Source organism: Caloenas nicobarica, chromosome 1 (genome assembly GCF_036013445.1).
Source record: "Caloenas nicobarica isolate bCalNic1 chromosome 1, bCalNic1.hap1, whole genome shotgun sequence".
NCBI lineage: Eukaryota > Metazoa > Chordata > Aves > Columbiformes > Columbidae > Caloenas > Caloenas nicobarica.
The window spans coordinates 175538901-175560024 of NC_088245.1; the positions used below are offsets into that span (position 1 = coordinate 175538901).

Here is a 21124-nt window from a genome sequence, read left to right on the forward strand (position 1 = left end):
ATGGATTGTGCACCACCTGATGTGCAATCCAAAACATCTTTTCAATTTCCACATGCCTCTGCTGTGCCTTTTGCCTGAGAACTTGTTTATTTTTATTTGCACGGGATGGTTTTCAAACTAAGACATCGAAATGTTTCTGCAATTACATGAATTTCTCATGATTATCTCACTTTTCCTTCTGTTTTCTTAGTGACATCTTTTGTTCTGTTATTGATGTTACCATTCTAATAAGTATACATTTTTAAATAAACAACTAGAATGAGATTTTTGAGGACAATTTGTTTTGTTATTTGTATTGCTTTGTAGTGTTATAATTTTCCATATGTCATATTTAAATATTTCGTAGAATCATAGAATGGTTTGGGTTGGAATCGATATTAAAGGTCATCTAGTTCCAAACCCCCTGCCATGGACAGAGAAACCTTCTGCTATACCAACTTGTTCAAAGCCCCATCCAACTTGGCCTTGAACACTTCCATGGATGGGGCATCTACAATTTCTCTGGTCAACCTGTTCCAGTGCCTCATCAACCTCATGGTGAACAATTTCTTCCTTATGTCTAATCTAAATCTACCCTCTTTTAGTTTAAAGCCATTACCCCTTGTCGTATCACTACATGCCCTTGTAAAAAGTCCCTCTCCAGCTTTCTTGTAGGCCCACTTTAAGTACTGCCACCTTCAAACTTCTTGAAGGTGCATTCTGTGTCATAGTCCAGTCTGTAAATTAAGTTATTGAACAATATGGGACAACATATAAACCACTGGAATAATCTGCTTGTTACTAGCTGTTAGCTAGATGCCCAGCCTTTGCTTTCATGGCAATGCAACCAACTTTCATACCACTTAACAAACCTTTTCTCTGGCCTATGCCCCTCCATCTTTCATATGAAGAAAGTGTGAGATGTAATATCAACAGGCATACTAAAGTCAAGGTAGGCTACATCCACTGCGCTTTTCAGCCAGACATTTCATCAGAAGTGTCAGGTTGGTCAAGCATGACTTACTATTGGCACATTCCTGATTACTTTCTTGTCCTCATGTGATTGAAAAAGGATTCCAGGCACACATATCCTATAATATTTCTATAGTCAGAGACCTAGCTGAAGCTCATGTCATTATTCTCTGGGTCATTTTTTAAGGATTAACGTAATGACAAAATTTTTACAGCCATCAGGGACCTCATCTAATTGCCCTGAAAGTTACAGACAGTGGACCATAATCACATCAGCCAGCCCTTATGGTGCGCTCAGGAGAATGCCATCAGGTTTTATGGATTTGAGTGCATCCAGCTTGTCAACAATGTCCATAATATTTTGTAAATTTTTCTTTTGGTGAGAATAAAACATCATCCGTTGCCTGTTAATTATGTCATAACTCATCCTTCTGTAGAAATTGATACAAATTTTGTTTTGTTTTTTTCTTGTATTTAAGGAAATTATCTTAGCAATTCATTTTCGCAATAAAACTGTTTTCTTGAATGATATTGTGGCTAATGTTCTGGATTCAAGAAACTGGCTCTACAACACAGTTTTGCATGTAAAAATAATGTAATTCATGTGACTTCTTCATGTATGTGTTCTCCTGTTATACTAGTTTTCTTTTGCCTTTCTTTCCTTCCTCCTCCAGCCCCAAGGCTGTTGTCACCCTGTGTGCAGCATTGGAAATTCAGCCTAGGCTGAGACCTCAATGTTCTGCAGTAACCCAAACATTGTTAATAGCTCAGATGACTTGGTCTATTAGGTTGTTGTTCTCAAATCATATATATTTCCTGAAAACTCAAATTTTATACTCTCTGAGCCAGTCAAATGGAAGGCAGAGTTGGCTAGTTTGAAGTAGTCTGCAGTGTACTCTTTCTCCTACCCCATTACAAGTAATAATTTGCTAGCACACATATGCTACAAATTACATATTTTGCCTCACAGATATGCAAACATATGGCAACACATTTAAAAAAAAATTCTCTGCTAATGCTGAACATTTCTCAAAAAATCTGATTTAAGACATTTTCACATCTGAACTTTGAACCCTTTCAGTGATGTTGCTCAAAGTGTAGATTACCAAGCATTGCATTATTATATGTAAAATGTGATTAACACAGTTGATAGTTTTTGGTAAATTGCCTATTTTCAATGTCTTTGCAAAGTTTGTTATGGTTTGCAATGAGTTTTTTTGTAAATACTCTCAATGCTGGTGTGTTTTTTTTTTCCCCTCACATTTGTGTTGAGGTACAGACATCTGCATTTATAGTTGGAAGGGAAAATAAAGGACTTTTACTATCAGGAATTTTACCATCTCATCTATGCTAGTTACTTGTTCTATTTAACTGAGAATACAGACAGACTACAGGACTCCTCCAGTTGCAAATGACCCACAATATAGATATGGCCAGAAACCAGATAAATGAGATCCATACAAATTTAATTAAATGGTCACAGATGTTAATATTTTCTTAAATTCTCTAAGTCAGTTGTTATAATTCAATAATCCAGTACGCGCAGATCAAACTTAAGGTACTAATTTTTGGATTAGATTTTACTCACTCTGGGTTGCTATTCTCACTACTAGCACAATATAATTGATTGATTTGTAAGTCAAGGCAGGAAGATTTCATGTGTCTGGCATAGGTGCAATAAACAGATTTCTAAGATCTGATGAGACAGAACATAGTATGAAGAGAAACTAAAAACTGAAAAATAGGTTCATTTCATTGGGACAAGAAGGGAATTGATATACTGGAGGAACAGGAAAGGTTAGAACCCAAAACTATTAGAAGAAATCTAGTGCATAACAGTATCAATAAAAAATCACCCTGAAAATCTCATAGTTTCATTCTTTGCCATCCCCACCCCCTCCCAATATCCTTTGTAGGCACCCTTGCAAGTCACAGCAAAACTTTCATTCTTGGCAATACTTGGACATTTTCAGTGTATTTCAGCTTTGCTGGCATCTTTCCTAAAATTGAAAACTGTGACATTTTTTTAAAACAAGACAAAAATAGAAGAGGAAAAAAAGTGTCCTATTCACCCATTTCTCTGTGTGGTTTCCCATTTGTGGTTTTAATGCAATTAATCAAAGACCAAATGCGTTTGTATTCTCTGAATAGTTCAGGAATACTTTCATATTTTCTCAGAGTAGCAGTGTGAAATGGTGCAGGATGCCAATGGATAATAGTTCTGGGAAAGATATCTTTCATGCTAGGACAGTTCTTATGGGTTTTGTTTTAGATGATGGATTGCAAGTCCTCAGTCATTTGCAAGCCACAGGCTTTACATGTGCTGTCTACATTATCAAATTTCTCACTCAGTTTGAAACCCGCAGCATTTTAATTGAAAGGAATTACAGACTTTTCTGCCTTATCAATGTGGGAAGTTGTTAGACTCTGAGAAATAACCTTCCCATTTCAGAAAAATGAACAAATACCGTACAAATGTTTTTACCTTAGTAAGCAATGGGGCTGAAAGGTGAGTTGGCACACATTCAAGTGCAAAATATCAAACAGTGAACCCTGTGCTACAAGGAACTCTTTTAAAATTCACTGACTTGGAAGAGATTGAATATCCGAGGGCTTAGTAATGTCTAACAACGGCGTCGGTCTCCCTAGAACTGCCATAGAAAATACCTTCTCCTTTGGGGCTAGTTACAGTGTACGACAGAGATTACTGGATCTGTTTCAGTAAGAGGAGGGATCAGGGCAAGGGAATTGAGCATTTGTACAGCAGAAGCTCTACAATCAGATTGGTTTAGCTCATCAACAGGTGGAGTTTAATTTAGCTCAGATCTCACACAGTAAAACAAACCTCAGTAAGAAGTGAATGCTTTAAGTCCTTGACACTGAAATGTCTTAAGAAAAACAATATGTTGGATTTAAAGGCAAAATAGGGACTTTATCTACATCTATACTGCCTTTTTATATGGCTGAAAATACTGCCTTTTCCAGTGGTTGGAAAGTTACTTTTAGAATGGCAATATATACACAGTTTACACAATGTTTAGGCATAACTGCTGATGTATGAGTTTTTTAAGTAATGAATTTAACTTCGCGGGCTGCTGCAGATATTCTGTCTCCCCTCTTCTAATCCTTGTTCTGAGTACCTACCTTTGGCAACTTATTTTCATAGCCACTTTTGGAAAAACCAAAAGCTTACTCAACTTGAGAGAGAAGATCTGTGTGGATTTCTGGAAATGTGAAAATATTCTTTAAATGGTTTATTTTTCAGATATATTTATTATTTTAGTATAAATTAGCATTTCAAGGGTATATTCAATTTTTGTCATTATGGCATTTATGAAGACAACAGTTTAATACCTATATGTAGATAATAAGGCTGACATGCAACTAGACAGAATGACTAACAATGAGATTGAAATACATCTGGAAATGTATCAATTTTTGGATCTTAATCTAAATAATCCCTAGTATTGTACAATTTCAGTTTTACATTAAAAAAAAAAAAAGGCATTCAAAATAAAGGTCTAAATCAGAATTTTGACTGCTGTTTTCAGGTGCAAACTGAAGTTGTATAAGGCTTGTAGAATGTACTTACCATGGAAGCTCACTTGTGAGATTGTTTTCTTGCAAATTGCTCTTTCTGGAAAGAAAGACCACACTATGTTTCCAAGTCCAGGAACTTATTTAAAGAAGTGCTGACTGATACTGTTCAGAAAATATTCAAGGCAAACAGTTTAAATCTGCACTGTTTCAGTTAAGTAAATTTTCTAGAAGTACACTTCCAATTATTGTCAGGGGGGTGGACCACTGATAGGAATAATTGTTACCTTTAATTCTTGAAGGTTCTTTGCCATGTGTTGTTTGAATCTGGATTAGTATTAAATGGCTTATCCATTTGCTTCAAAGAGACATATTTTCTTTTTTTTTTTTTTGTGATTTCTCTCCTATTAATATGAAATTAGAAGTCATCTGGTAGACCTGAAGATCAAGCAGTTATAGTTTACTATAAGCACTTTGTTTTGGCTCTCTTTCCTTCTTTAAATGCAATATAAGTACCTTTTATGAGCTTTGTTCTGGTACATGTCTGATGAACCTTTTCTCTAATAGCTCCCAAGGGAACAGCAAAGCGACTACTTTGGCAGGTGCTTCTGACCAAATCCTCTGGTTCTGTGGCTACTTGCTCTTTTAAATAATTTGTTTTCCTGAGTTCTAAAAAGTCAGGATCCTGCTCAATGTGCCCCTTGTGCAAAGACAGCCTAGCTTCCAATACCATAAATCATCAGATCATTGTTCCAGATAGTGAAAAAGTACTGGTGTTAGCTGGCTGTATAATAAAGCTAGTTCTAATGGGAATTCATGTTCATCTCATGCTCTTCTAGTTCAGGAGAAGAATACAGAATGAGATACAGCTCCTGTCATATGATATTCTAGCTTTCTCTTTGATCTCTCAGCATCAGTTTTGACCACACTACTGCCAAAAAGGCAAGTCGTGCTCTTTTCCCTGCCTACAGCTGTCTGTTCCTGCCACCTCTCTTGTGTCAGCACAAGTGATTGTTCAGCTGTTCCGGGAAAAATAATAATTTAGGGAGGCAGGTCTAGTTTTTAGTCAGTTCAAGGAACTGACATAACGGGTGAGCTACGTGATTTAAGTACTGACATAGCAAAGGATGTGCCCAGCAAAAGAAAGTAAGGACTGTCTTTCTGGTGGCAGTGCAGTCTGAGATCATATAAACCTCAACAAAAGTTTACAGAATGAAAAAATTCCCTTAAAAAAGCTTTGGCTGGGACTTTTGAATGTTTGCTAAACTCTGGAGTTTAGCAAATGGCAAATGCTTAGTTTTGTTGGTATCTGCCCTTGTACCCTGCTCTGCTATTTGCGTTTTCAATTTTAGTGATACCTGAAGTTTTCTATTAGAACATATGAATTAGGTTGTCAGGTTTGGTTTTCTTTATAGTTATCAATATATGCTAATGCAATTATTGATTCATTTGTATGTAGGAATTTGCAAAAGAAAATAAGATTTTCCTTTTAGTTCTGAAAGTGCTGAAGCTCAATTTTTTTGGTGAAGTCAACAGAGGGAAGAATGGAAATTCTTTCTACTACACTTGACTTCTTCTGGTGGTACAGTTTGTTTTCAGAGGAGCCTGGTTGTCATGGGAGACACAGTTGGAAATGTACTGTTTTGAGCTAAAGCATTTTGTAGCATCTTTCTGTTGAACTCTGTAATAGTGAGAATATCAGTGTATGGACAGAATACTAAATTATTATGTTACTGTTATTTGTTCCAACTGGACTTCTTAAAATCATGGGTTGTTTGTTGGTTTTGGTGTGGCTTGGTTTTGGTTTGATTTTGGTTGTTTTTCTGGTTTGTTTGTTTGTTTTCTGTTACTAGATGCTTAAAGAGTGATATCGAAGGGTCCAAAAGATCTGCAGTTTGAGTGACTAAGTAGTAGTCTTTATTAAAGACAGAATTAGAAACAGACAAATAAAAACCACACCCTAGAATCTCACAGTTTCCTGTATAGGCCAGTTCAACTTTAGCTAATTTATTTCTACTCATATGATCACTTTCATTAATTTTTGAAGAAATTACCCTGAATAAATATGAAATGTTGAGAAAAGCTTTATGTTTCTAAATAGCATTTAGTACCTCAGCCTTTCCCTCATCCTCTGTCACTATGTTTCCCCTCACATCCACCAGAGGGTGGAGATTGTCCTTAGCTCTCCTTTTGTTGCCGATATATTTATAGAAGCATTTTTTGTTCCTTTTTACAGCATTAGCCAGACTCAGCTCTAGTTGGGCTTTGGCCCTTCTAATTTTCTCCCTGCATAACTTCACAGCATCCTTGTAGTCCTCTTGAGTAGCCTGTCCCTTCTTTTAAAGGTCATAAATTCTCCTTTTATATCTCAGTTCCAGACGAAGCTCTCTGTTTAGCCAGGCTGGTCTTCTTCCCCACTGGCTTGTCTTCCAGCACATGGGGACAGCCTGCTCCTGTGCCTCTAAGATTTCCTTCTTGAAGAGTGACCAGTCTTCCTGGACTCCTTTGTCCTTCAGGACTGCCTCCCAAGGGACTCTGCCAACCAGCCGCCTAAACAGATCAAAGTCTGCCCTTTAGAAAGAAGTCCAAGGTAGCAGTTCTGCTGACTGTTCTGCTTACTTCTTCAAAAATAGAAAACTTGATCATTTCATGATCACCGTGCCCAAGGTGACCTTCAACCGACACATAACCAATGAGTCCTTTTCTGTTCACAAACAACAAGTCCAGTAGGGTGCCTTCCCTCGTTGGCTCACTGACCAGTTGTGTCAGGAAGTTGTCTTCCATACATTCCAGGAGCCTCCTAACCTGTTTCCTCTCTGCTGTGTTGTGCTTCCAGCAGACCACTGGTAAGTTGAAGTCCCCCATAAGAACAAGGGCTAGTGATCAGGAGACTTCTTCCAGCTACCTGCAAAATATTTCATCTGCCTCTTCATCTCAGTTGGGTGGTCTGTCACAGACTCTCACAAGGATATTCACCTTGTTGGCCTTTCCCTTCATTCTTACCCATAAACACTCAACTCTATCATCAACTTCATCAAACTCAAGACAATCAAAACACTTCCTAACACACAGGGCTAAGGTATGCACACAAGAAATTATGCATTTATTTTAGACCTGTGAAGGAATAAATCCACTGTAGATCCAGATAACTGAGTGTTCTTGAGTTTGTTGAGTGAATCATCACAAAAAATTTCTCAAGGTGGTTGTAAACAAGATACTGAGCGAGGCAGTTCCTTAACCTGAATCAGTATGGCTGTACCTCTGGAGGTCATCTGATCCAAAAACTCACTAACTGTCACATGGCACATTCAAATATTTATAGCTGTTTCATTGGTGGTTGGTTTTTGTTTGTTGGTTTGGGATTTTTTGTCTTTTTTTTTTTTTATTGTGTGTTGTGTTTTGTTTGTGGGGTTTTTTTCCTTCTATTTGGGGTTACTGTCTGTCAGATGGAAATGTGATGAGATGGGATTGTCTTAGCCATGGCACTCAGTAATGTTGTACATGCTTGGACTTGGAAGCTAGGCAGTTCTCCTAATTTCTCCAATTCTGAACAAGTCTGACTAACTCTGTCGTAATTAGGATCATCAAATTTACTATAGATTTTGCAATTTAATGCTGAAATACTAAATAAGTGATGTTGGCTTGAAAATCACACTAGAAACTTACAAAGGTGAGCGGGGTCTGCTTCTTTAGTACTTAATCTTCACAGAGCATTTTAAGTCTCAGGCAACTTAATGTGGATCTCTAGCTCAAATTTTAAAGTGGTTTGCTTGCAACTAGGTTTTCCTGCAATCTTCCTCCCGCTTATCCAAATACAAATAAATAAGTAATATAGATATATAAAAGAGAGAGAACATAGGGTGACCTGTTTTACATAACACTTTGAATAAAAGTTATGTAGGGAAAAAAAAGATTTGCGATACACATGGTGATTAGAATTTGTTTGGGAAGTAAAGCAATTAGTTGAATGATCCATATAATTAATTTGAAGAAATTTGTGCCATACTAGTACAGCAAATGCTTTTTAGTAATATATATGAGACAAAATTTATGCAACTAAAAAAGTTAATCTATACATTTCCTTTCCTTGTCTTTAACTTCTAACATGATTTTCACTGTGGTTTGGGTTTTGTTTTGGTTTGTTTTTTTTCAGACTTCATAAAATTATTTTCCTTTGGCACTAAACTGACCATTTGCATTTTAAGTTGACAATTTTAAAAATTACTTTATTTTCCTGCATTTGAATTTAGAAGATTCTGTGTAATTAAACCTCGGAGCTATATCAGAGCACTAACTGCAATCTACCTTTTCAAAATCTGACATAAGTAACTATCATGGTCAAATGGATTCTAATTTCATCGATGTGCTAATATTTTCTTAAGATAATATTGAATTTTCTGAAAATAATGAAAAAGCTATGTTGGATTTCAGAGTTAATAAAAGCTTCAAATATGTTGCTGTGTTATCATCTGCTATATTACATTACAGAATTCTGTATCACATCAGGGAATATTGGATTTGCAATAGGACACTAAATGTCAATGTAATATAGAACTTGCACAACTGATATTTTTTAAAGTTGTTAATATAATAGACTAATCAAGTGAATGATTTTTATATTTTGTCAGTAGCTTAAGCGTAATGAAGAGAATCATCTTGGCTACTGAAACTGAAACTGAGTCAGAACAGTATCATTCTGGTCACTCCTAGTTCTATATGATTGTCTTAGGAAAAGGGAGGGAAAGGAAGAGGCATATCTTTTTTCTTTCTATTTTCATGCCAGCTGCTATAGAAATGAAAGATGTGGGTTGGACTAAATGGTCTCCAGAGGTTCCTTCCAAACATAACCATTCTGTGATTCTGTAATAATAGATCTCTAATTTTCACAATCTAAGGAATCTTTAGATGGTGGGGATCTTGAAGGATTTTTTTCCTCTTCTCTAACTGGAATACTTCGCTACAGGAAGGATGACTTCATGATGACCCTGAATTCAAGGATTAAAATTGTTGCTTATTTTAGCATAGTATTACTAACTGTTAAACATCAGCTACCTGCAATGTAAAAAAAATGTTAAATGAAATCAAAACAGAGCAAGCAGCAGTAAAATTTAAACTTATCCCCAGAAATGAAACGTAGATTTCCATCAATAATAGCCATAGGTAAGAATGTGCTTTCAAAAAAAACCCCAGAAACTACCACAACAACAAATACCTAACACACATCCCCTCAAAAAAAAAATACAACAACCCACACTTCCATTCTATGTTTCCTTGCAGTAACGAAATTGTAAAAATTTGGACTAAAATATTCCATGAAAGATATTAATTATAGACATAAGAACTTTTGAAGGACAGGGAGTTAAAAAGGTATCGCTGTTTCTAAAAAAGTGAGGCTAGAGAAAAATCTGGTTTGCATCTCTGTATAATTTAATGTGACAAAAGAGACTTTTTCTAACCTCATATGCTTTATATCATAGTGTTAAGGATACCTATTGGCATTCTGAATGTCTTATTAAGGTAACAGTTGTGTACAAAATGGAAACAGAATCAAATCAACCGTCTGATGGTATGGAAAATATCTTTGTACAGTAATGAACTGTTTGACAGCAGAATGATAGACATTGAAGTTCGAACACCTACACTGGGCTACATCTCTAGTAAAAGGAGTGGCACTTCCAGAGGACAGATCAGCATAATACAAGTTGGAAAACTGAGTTACAGACTGTGTTTCTACATTTTTCAATAATGTAGCATTTGACTGTAGCAAGTTGGAGACCCCCAATTTATGGTAGGATATGGAACAAAAATACATGATTCTTTTTTTTTTGGGGGGGGTTGTGGGGTGGGCAGGGTGTGGTGGTGGTGGTCCTTTTTAATGGTTTCAGGAAGGTGACTAGTTTAGGAAACCATCCAAACTCTGGTGGACTTCAGAGACTTTGGATCAGACCTAAGATGTCTGCCCTCCGTATCTGCTAATCTACTCTGTTTTCGTTCCAAGAGTCTCTGTTGAAATGCTGTCAAAATAAGGTTTTGTGCCATTCAAAGTGTTCCCCCTTTGAAAATGAAAAGCATTAACTGCACTGCTAGACAACTTTTAAAGAAGACAATCATTTGATGCTGTGGTACCTCCAACCCTATCCCAGCCAGCATTAAATGCAGACTATTGAACATGTGCTTTCCTGGCTAGTAGTCAGACTTCTTTAGCAGAGACTCTTTTATGCATACATTCCCTTTTGAGCTAATGGAATAGTGACAACTTGTTTTCTAAAGAAAACCTGTGTATGAGAAAATTGCTTAGACATGCATAATCTTTTTTTCAAGAAGCTGTGAAGGGTTTGTATTGATGCTTGATGGTATGTTATTAACATGCTTACAAGACTAATTTAAAGGCAGTAGAGCAGGGCTGTTTATACTATTTGCGGTAATATTACCATTACTAATTACATTATATTGTAATACTCACTGATATAAATCAACTGCTGGCAATGTCAGGTTTAGTGTGGGATGATATAATAAGACAAGATTTTAGACCTCTGAGTTCAGTTTGGCACTATCTTCTTGAAAAATGTTTTTTATCTTGTTCTTTAATGTGAGTGGAACATGTTTGGTACCCAAATTACTACAAAGACAGCATTTATTTATTGACTTCTGTTTTGACTTTAAGCTTGGCTTTTGCAGAATTAGAAACATTCTAAAGAGATTGAAGACTGTATCATTTATTTTAAAAGGTAGTCATGTTTATAAAGAAGCACAATAAGGAAAGCGTCATTAATTTTTTCTTTATATGGATATATTGGATGATAACGGGATCAATGCAGATCAGTTAAGATATCTTAGGGTATGAGTCAGCCTTTGACTGATTAGGCAGGCAGCTGTGTTAATTGTAACGGGTTAAACCTCAGTGCAACCCCTTCCTCTCCTTCTAATATCAACATAACTGTAAGAACTGGGATAAAATTTGTGACAATCAGACAGAAGAGAAAATAAGATTAGACTTACTAGAAACAAGGTATATGAATAATTGAATAGGAATGTCTGTAACAATGTAGGTTCTTTATGTAAATCTTGACAAAATATTTTTTTCATTTTCTGAAAGGGAAAAGTTACTAACAGAAGCCTCAGTCAATCATAGCCCAGGCGTTGTAATCAGGGAAACTTCTGAAGTTTCTTTCAAGCGTTGCTTTGTTTCTTTGATATTCCAATGGTCTTCATTAGGATTACAATATGACTGCTCTTTATAGTGAGAAAATATACTGATCACAATAAACTCGTTATGATTTTCTTCTGACTATTGTCAGAAGTTTACACTTATTTTCTTTGAATGACAACAGCAATTAACTGTACCCTCCTCCTCAACCAGAAGGCTGCTGCTCCCTTCAAAATCTGTTCACTTCATAATGGAGAATTGCCAATCATTACCAGAAAGTCTCAGTGTATATGTTTATTCGCCATATGGATTTGAGTTTATAGAATTCACAGGATTGGAGTCAAAACGTTAAACTGGGAAAAAATTAGTACCTTGAATCACAGTGCCAATTTCAAAGCTGAATCACATCTGCCTTTGGGATTTCAGTAACATGTAGCTTTGCATGACTAAGAGTTTTTCCACCAGACTAGAGACTTCTTCTGAGGAATAAAGCATTGTCCTTTGCAACATAACAAGCTACCTGTGAAAGAAAGAGAAAATGTGAGAGGTATTTTATTGTTTTTAAAGAGAGAGTCTATTTTGTCTTCCTTCCTTCCTTCCTTCCTTCCTTCCTTCCTTCCTTCCTTCCTTCCTTCCTTCCTTCCTTCCTTCCTTCCTTCCTTCCTTCCTTCCTTTCTTTCTTTCTTTCTTTCTTTCTTTCTTTCTTTCTTCTGCAGCTACTGAAACAATCTGTCCCCTGGCTGCTGCTGTGTTTTCATATAATTGAGCTTCTGTAGTTTCACCTGAAGAGAGTTTCACAGTAACGAGAGATTATATGTAGACCTTTATGATCCACTTCTGTCACAGTATATCCACTAAAGAGATGCAGTGCATTGTACAGCAGTGCAAAGAGCCAGTTACTCTTGGTCTGGTAGTGGTTTCAGTCTTTGACCTTTTTGACCTTAAGAGTTACCAGTAAGTAGTATACTTGTGGTTTTTCATAGATAAATCACATCTACTTGCAGCTAAATTGAAACCACCAATTTATTTTATGTAGGAGTAATCCACAGAAGCCTAAGCAGTGGTCATCTTTTTCTCAAGAACCACACATCATTCTTTGTCTTATATGACCATGTCTTTCCTTTGCCCTTAGGATTAAGATGGAAGACTTCACAGATCATAATTTTAGGCAACACTGAAGAAGCAAAAAACCACAACGATTTGATTTTTGATTGGTGGTAATATAATCTTTTATGGTTGAAACCAGTTGTGTAGCCTGGAGAAAAGGAGGCTGAGGAGAGACCTTATCAGTCTCTAGAACTACCTGAAAGGAGGTTGTAGCATGGAAGGTGTCAGTCTCTTTTGCCAGGTAACAAGTGATAGGACAAGAGAAAATGGACTCAAATTGTGTCAAGGGAGGTTTAGACTGGACATTAGGAAAAATTTCTCAACAGAAAGGATTGTCAGGCATTGGAAGAGGCTGCTCAGGGAAGTGGTTGGGTCACCATCCCTGGAGGTGTTTAAAAGGCATGTAGATGTGGCACTTAGGGACATAAGTTGGGGAACAACCTGTTAGAGAGCAGTGTAGGGGAAAGGGACCTGGGGGACAGCGGGATGACCATGAGCCAGCACTGTGCCCTTGTGGCCAAGAAGGCCAATGGCATCCTGGGGTGTATTAGAAGGGGGGTGGTTAGTAGGTTGAGAGAGGTTCTCCTCCCCCTCTATTCTGCCCTGGTGAGACCGCATCTGGAATATTGTGTCCAGTTCTGGGCCCCTCAGTTCAAGAAGGACAGGGAACTGCTGGAGAGAGTCCAGCGCAGGGCCACAAAGATGATGAAGGGAGTGGAGCATCTCCCTTATGAGGAAAGGCTGAGGGAGCTGGGTCTCTTTAGCTTGGAGAAGAGGAGACTGAGGGGTGACCTCATTCATGTTTATAAATATGTAAAGGGTAAGCGTCACGAGGATGGAGCCAGGCTCTTCTTGGTGAAAATCAATGATAGGACAAGGGGCAATGCGTGAAAACTGGAACACAGGAGGTTCCACTTAAATGTGAGAAGAAACTTCTTCTCAGTGAGGGTGACAGAGCACTGGAACAGGCTGCCCAGGGAGGTTGTGGATTCTCCTTCTCTGGAGACATTCAAAACCCGCCTGGACGCCTTCCTGTGTAACCTCATCTAGGTGTTCCTGCTCCGGCAGGTTAATTGGACTAGATGATCTTTCGAGGTCCCTTCCAATCCCTAACATTCTGTGTGATTCTGTGATGGTTTAATCGTGGACTTGGCAGTGTTAGGTTAACAGGTGGGCTCAATGATCTTAAAAGTCTTTTCCAACCAAAACAATTCTATGATTCTATAATTAATAGTCAGTCCAGACGCATTTCAGAATTGCACTCTACTAGAAATATTGAGAGGCTTTTAGTTAATAATTGGTTTATGTTGTCCTTATGTGTGGATTATAGATGTCTGTGTTCAAAACAAGTGAAATCTTCTACTTAAATTATATATTCAGTACCTTACATGTCATAAAGTTTTATACTTGTCAAATGGTCTCACATCAAGAGGTCACTGTTAATTAGGCATTACATAGGCAATATATAGATCAGAGCAATGAATTCACCATAGAACACAAAAGGTGAACTTTCTGTTATGCTTGCACTTTCTTTGCAGTGTTAGTTCCTTTTCACATCTCATTTTAACAGTTACTAGTCAAGTATCAGACATTTATTTAACGAAAGAGCCTGGGACAAAGGCAGGGAATATAGGTCTGTGAGACAAGGGTGACTAAGAGGCATCTAACAGTAAAATTTTGATAGTGTGAATATGTTGCAAGTATAGAAGTTGTATGGGGGAATGCACATGCTTGGAGAATCAAAATTGAATTATGAAGTCTCTTTTTGCTTTCTTCTGATGGGTTAGAATTTCTCTGTGATCTCCAAGACATTTGTCTTACTGGATTTTCTGTGCTTTCTATCCACTGCTAACACCAGTACAGGTATATTCTAGAATAGTGTTTTTTGGGGTTGTTTGTTTGCTTGTTTTGTTTTGTGTTCTTTTTGTTTTTTTTTTTTTTTTTTTAGCAGTGAAAAATGTACTTGGTTTCTTTATCTAACAACATGTTCATTTGTCTTTCTAAAAACATACTTAATTGCTCACACAGGAAAATAATTGCATGGCTTGTGAACCTTTCAGTTCCAACACTGACATTATATTCTTACTTTCATTCTCTTTATAAATTACAATTTGCCTTTTAAGGTTGTACTTCATCCTTTAGAAAGTGACTGTACCGACGTGTTTTTTTGTTTTTGTTTTTTGTTTTTGAAATCAAGCAAATTTGCTTATCTTTGTAACTGATATAGTTGCTGCTTTTACTTTCTGTTGTTTTTTGTCTCTTCCATGATGAACAACTATCACTAGTAGGTATGATTTATTTAATATTTTTGTATGTTTTCAAGTCCTGTAAATTACAGCATTTAAAAATAAAGGCAAGCTGTAGGCAGAAGAATGCTGAAGTCAATTTAAACCATGCCAGCTGGCAAAGAGGAGAACCCAGTGAGTTGGCAAGGACTTATCTGGTGATGCCTCTTCAACTGAATGTTTATTGTAGAGGTATTTTGTGTGTATGTGTGCATTAACATGTCAAAGTGCAAATCAGTCTATCACCCTTATTTCTCCTTTCTGGTATCTGTTGGATCTTTTATTTCTTCACTATAATTAAAAGATCAGTAGTTCATTACTCCTGAATTCTTCATAAATGAAGGCAATGTTACAGAATCTTGACAGATATTAAAGCATCTTCACAGGAAGGTATATTCCTATGTAAGAAACCATGAAGAACTGTATCATTTCTATACTGTATGCTGTGCATTACAACCTCTCACAGACTTGATAAATGAGCAATTACATGCTGTGCTGTCCTGTCAGTTCTCTCATATATATACACTACTGTGCTGTTGAAGTGTAAAAATGAACAAAGGAAACTATCTTTGCTAAGGCCTATTAATGATCAGCCATAAACAAGTCCCATAGTTTTTCTTAGGACACTGTTAGTACTACCTGATTTGACAGGTTTTAGTGTATTTTATTTTTATTTCTTTGCACAAGCCTCCTATAATATTTCAGTGGAGAAAACTGAGAATTATGGTGGGTAATGATGCTACTGTATTACAGATAAAAAGACAGTAAATTCTTTTGAATACAGAAATTTCCTGCTAGGTTTTGTTGTGTTGTTGTTGTTTTAAAAAACTTTATAAGAATTGTCATTTTCCTTGAATGAGTCACCAACAGTCTGCAAATTGAATTATTGAGGCATACGAATAAGAATTTAATTTTATTCCTTTAAGGCACTGAAATGTCAGACGTATGTTACAGGTTGTGTGAGAGAAATGGGAATTGAACCTCAGTCCCTTAACTCCTTATCTGCTGGGAGTGAGAGACAAGGCTGTTCAGAGTCCCTTAGGTTTTGGTCCATTAATTTCAGAAAGGTTTGCCTGATTAGAAAGTTTGTGTACACACATTTCAGTTGTGTAGTTGAGGCAGTTTAACTTTCACAAGCACTGTGTGACAACATATGTATGAACCATTTGAAGAAGCCAAAATTAAGTATTTATGTGTACAAGTAACCAAGATTCTTCAGAATCGAGGTTTTACTTGTGAAATTAAGCTAAACTTTTGAGGATAACAAACTACATCAGGCTTTCTTCCTCAGGCAAGGTTATGGTTTCTAGTGTCTGTATTTTTTAATATATGATCCTGGCAAAAAAGGAGAGTAAAAAACTAAGAAGTTTGATTAATGGAAGAAGCTTAGAAAGAGCTAAGTTTGAGGACTGATCTCAGAGTTCATAAGCTGGAAAAAACATCCCATTAATTTTAGTGGGAGTTTTGACTGCACAAGGACTTTCAAGATCAAGGGCTTTCTTGTTCATTAAAGGATAGAAGGTAATTAGAAATAAAGCACACAAAAGATTTTATATAGTATTGCTTTTGTCAGCTGAAAAAATCCATATTATTGTAGGAGTTTTAGGCTAATCTTCTCTCTCCCTTTCTTGCATAAAATGATGACACAGTAGGTAGTTTTCATTACTCTTAGAGGTCTGTGGTTCTATCTCTTCATTTTATTAGGAAAAAGCAATTGGCGAGTTTTTTCTGTTTTATCTTCTTTGCTGTTGGATTGCAATCTCATCTATGATGCTGACTGTGTCATTTCCCTCCTCCATCCAAACCGTTTAGCTCAAGATATTCTCACAACATTTTTGTTTGTAAATGTTGGCTGATAAATGAAATAAAAAGCCAGTGTGCATTTTGGTATAAGGATTTTGCTGATGTCAGCTCATGAAACAGAGAAACAGTTGGAAAGAAAAAGATAAAATTATACTAAGTTTTACAGAAACAAATCTTACATGTTTGATGATACCTTAAATTATGTTGACTTTTGAATACCTTTTACGGAAGAAGCTATATACACTTAAGATGTCTGGAATCCAGCCTTGAAATTTAAATGTATGTCAGTTATGAGCCATTTCAGGAATTTAGGTCATCAGCCGGTGGGGGTACTTTCTACACCGACCTCGGGGACAAGGGAGCCTTCTCCTGTCAGAACTTCAAACCAATCTTTGTAATACTCGAAAATATGTTGCATGTTACTCATTCCTTACAGCTACTTTTTTTTTTCTCCCTCCTTCCTCCCCATATCAGAATCTTTCTTCCCTCGGACTCTAGCTGTAAGTTATTTGGGTGAAGAGTAGGCTCCAAATTTAATTCCTGTTGGAATTGCCACTAGCTGTAAGACTGAGAGCAGGAGCCACTTTCTTTACAGCTTTCTACCATGTGCTGGTGGACACAGGGAAGATGTAGAAGGATGAGGAGCCAGAGAATCTGTTACAAAGCTGTTGCTACCCTGGTTCTCTTTGCCGGCCCTGCAATATATGATGATGTTATCTATTCCCAGAAGCAAGAAAAAGTGAAAAAGACATATTTCACTTCTGATGTAGCAGTAGTCTGCTATTTGATAAAGTAGCTATGTAGAAAAAAAGCCATTGTATTTAATGATGCCATACATTTGTCTTTTCAATCTGCAACTGTTATATGAAAGAGATTTTATTCCTAATCATTCTTGTTTCATTTTGAAGATCTCCCTAAGCTTTCAACTAGCAAAGAAGATGGGGGAAGCATTCATTATTTGTTGTTCTTGAAATTACTCTTGTGATTCCTTTCCAATTATTTTCAGGAAAAAATACTTATTATTTCTGCAAAGGTGACTTATTTCTGTAAAGGTGACTTTCTAACTAGTAAGAAGGTATTTGGTAGTATGGAGTCTCCCTTCAAAATTTCATTCACTTTATCAAAGGGGATAAAACTGTGCAATATACATTCTAAAAAAAGAGAGAGCTTGATCCACAGAGACTCCTTCTTTGCTTTTTTACCAGTTTAATTCTATTGCCTTTGGGAGAATTGGTCTTCATCTCTACTCATGCAAATGAGGAAAACCATCATGTGTAAAATATCAGAGGAGATACATGCAGATTTTAAAATGAGGCATTCTCAGTGGCTTTTACCTTTCTGTTAAGCTATACTTACTAATCGCCATTGATTGTGTAAGTGCCTTTTCATTCAGATTACAAGACTAACATTTCTGCTTGTGTAAAGTTTGTTTTGTTTTGTTTTTCAAATTAAATTTTAGATGGCAAAGTAGGGACTTCCTGAATTTAGTTGGAAATGTGACTTCAGATATTAGAGGAGAATATTTTTAGTAGAAAAAAAATACTTAGGGTGACTTTCTGCTTTCAAGGGGATTTCCTGAAAAAGCTTTCAGAACTGTGATATAATTCTCCAAGAACACGGAATTTGTGCAAGATATCTGAGGTACCTGTTGGGAGTACTTGGGAAGAGACATATGTTTTCCATTGTGATTAAAATTACTATTTGATGTAAAGTTTTCTGAGGATTTTGCTCACTGTATGATAGTAAAGGAGTGGATAAACCATTCTGTACAGAATACTAAAGTCCTTTCTGAATATGGTGCACAAAGTGCTTGTTTGGGCATATTTCTCTACAGAGAATGGATTTGAAATTGTCTAACTTTCAGAAACGTTACTTTTAATGTAATGTTCTCTCTCTTGGAAGCGTTTTTTTCTCAAATAAAATAGAACAGTACAAAGGCCTGGTGGTGAGTTGATACCTGAGTTTCTGACAGTCTTTCCAAAGGTATATGCCACTCTGACTTAGATTGTTCAGTACTGTTATGGTACTATTCTGCTGTCAGGTTGGATAACCAACTCATTTCCTCTAGGAATAGACAGCTTTGAATGTTCTGAAAACTTACTAACCTACTGAACTTTCCCTTCACAGTTATCTTACATTCATATACACAGAATCCATATGACTCAAGTCCTTGGAGACATGATATTTTGGGGTGTCTGAGTATTGTACTCAGGAGGGAACCTGAAGTACATAGCGTTATTTATATTCAGCAGTTAGTAACAGAGCATGAACATCCATTAATGCTCCCACATTAAACACAGCTTTAATTGCAGTTTTTAAGATCTGCTGGTTTTGCTTTTTAGAGTCTCAGGGTTGATTAATAATATCTTAATAAAAAGCTTAATAGTGCATTAAATTAAAAAAAAGTTTTTTATTATGAGACAGCGATTTCAGTTGGTAGTTCACTAAACGGAACAGTAAAAACCCATTTGAAAATCTGTTGCCTGGCTGCAGCAAAATGTTATACAATCAGCCTTCAGAAACCAAACTGATATTTGATATAGCATTTTATTATAAAAGTTGCCACGAATATGTTTGATAACACTAGAGTATAGCCTCTGAAGTTTGTGAACCCTCATAAAAAATTATCTGTCTATCTTCAGTAGAAATTTGCTCACATTTTGCTTTCTGTATTGCCAATGTTGGGCCATTGGGGAGGTGGGTTATCAGAAGATCTGTAGTAAGAATGACACATCTTTTTTATTTAAATATTATTGCTTTTTAGGCACTGAATTTTGGAGATATGCCGAAGTACTTGTGGGAGATTTGGGTACCTGACAAACCATGGGTGGTAAGATATGAGATCCATTGAAAAAACAAAACCAAAACCAAAAAACATTTAATTTTATGATAGTTATTTTGGGCCCCGCCGTCACTGAATTCAATGGACAAAACTCCCGCAGGGCTTGTAAGAAGTGCATTACTGCAAATTTATGCAAGTGTGTTTCTATTCTTTTCAATATCATCACACTGGTGTGAAGTTGAAGTAATGCCTGTAGTGAACTAGAATTGTGTGGTAGTATCTGACAGGGGGAAGAGAGAATTGCTCAGCTGAAGTTTATAATAAGACCTTTTATCTTATCTTTACTCAGACAGGTAAGCATTTAGCTATTGCCCATCAGAGCAATTCATGTTTCACAGCTGGGCCTACTGAATAGTACCTTTCTCCAGGCATCCTCCTGTTAGTCTTGTTTAATGCTTGCTCTGGACTCCAACCCAGTAAACCGAGGAAAATAACAATGTCCTTTTTGAGCACCATGTGGACTTCTCAGAAAATGAGTCTGACAGATGTTGTCTGTCCTCCACTTTCAGAGGCAGTAATCGGAGAAGAACCAGGGTTCAATGCTTTGATTTCTAAAGTTCTGCAGTAAGGAGGAGCCATGGTCTATTTAGATGCACAGTTTCTTCTGTGTGCAGAACTTCAGTCTAGTCCATCAGTTTCCATGCCGGTTTTCTGTGTGTAATAAAGGACTGTATTATCTGCCTATTATCTGTGCTTTTTAAAGAGAGTGTCTCTAAAATTGGTACCAGAAAACTCCATGTAGAAGTTCAGAACTTCTGATTGTTTTCAAGGTTAAAAGTAATAAATGCAAATTAAATTCAGTTGTATCTTATGATACATTTAATTACATTTGCTCAACCATTCATACTACAAGATTATAGTAAAAAGTTGTTTCCTTTACAACATAGGCCTCTTTCCCCAAAACAAAGCATTCTGTGGCACTTGCTTTAAGCTCTATCAGAAGAAGAAAATTTCCTGGAAACTCTGAGTTTCCAGTATCAGACATTAAATTTGAAACTGTATTTTTAACTACCTATGGGGTATTTGACTTTTTTGCCTTAATAGACTATTTTAGCCTCAATATAAACATTTCAAAGACGAGGGGATTGCTTTCATTTCACATATTCTGAATAAACTTTATTGAATCTCTATTAGGGTACTCTATAATTGATATAGATACATAAATCTAGATATCTATCTTATCTCCTCTGTAATGATAGAGAATGCTATGGTTATATATTAATTCATTAAAAAAGAATTCTGGAGGAAATTTTCAATGAAAAAAGCCATAATGTACAGTTAGGACAAAGTAATTGAAAGTGAACACAATAATAAGTGGGATTTGCAGATGGATTAGGTGATCATTGTAGGTCCCTTCCAACTGAAATATTCTAGTCTAGTCTAGTCTAGTCTAGTCTAGTCTAGCCTAGTCTAGTCTAGTCTCTCCAGCTATCAGAAATTTAGGTGCCTATA

General features: G+C 36.4%; 1 protein-coding gene across 7 annotated transcripts in view; it reads left to right on the plus strand.

Annotated features, from left to right (window-relative positions):
• The window catches only part of PCDH9 (protocadherin 9), a 680268-nt gene that overhangs the window by 278963 nt on the left and 380181 nt on the right, over positions 1-21124 (plus strand). The window contains exon 2 of one of the 7 annotated variants that reach the window (XM_065642173.1): positions 19595-19660. The exons of the other annotated variants lie outside the window; for them this stretch is intronic. Coding sequence (XP_065498245.1) covers positions 19595-19660 — 66 coding nt within the window. The remainder of the gene's footprint in view (positions 1-19594; positions 19661-21124) is intronic. 7 annotated transcript variants of the gene reach the window in all.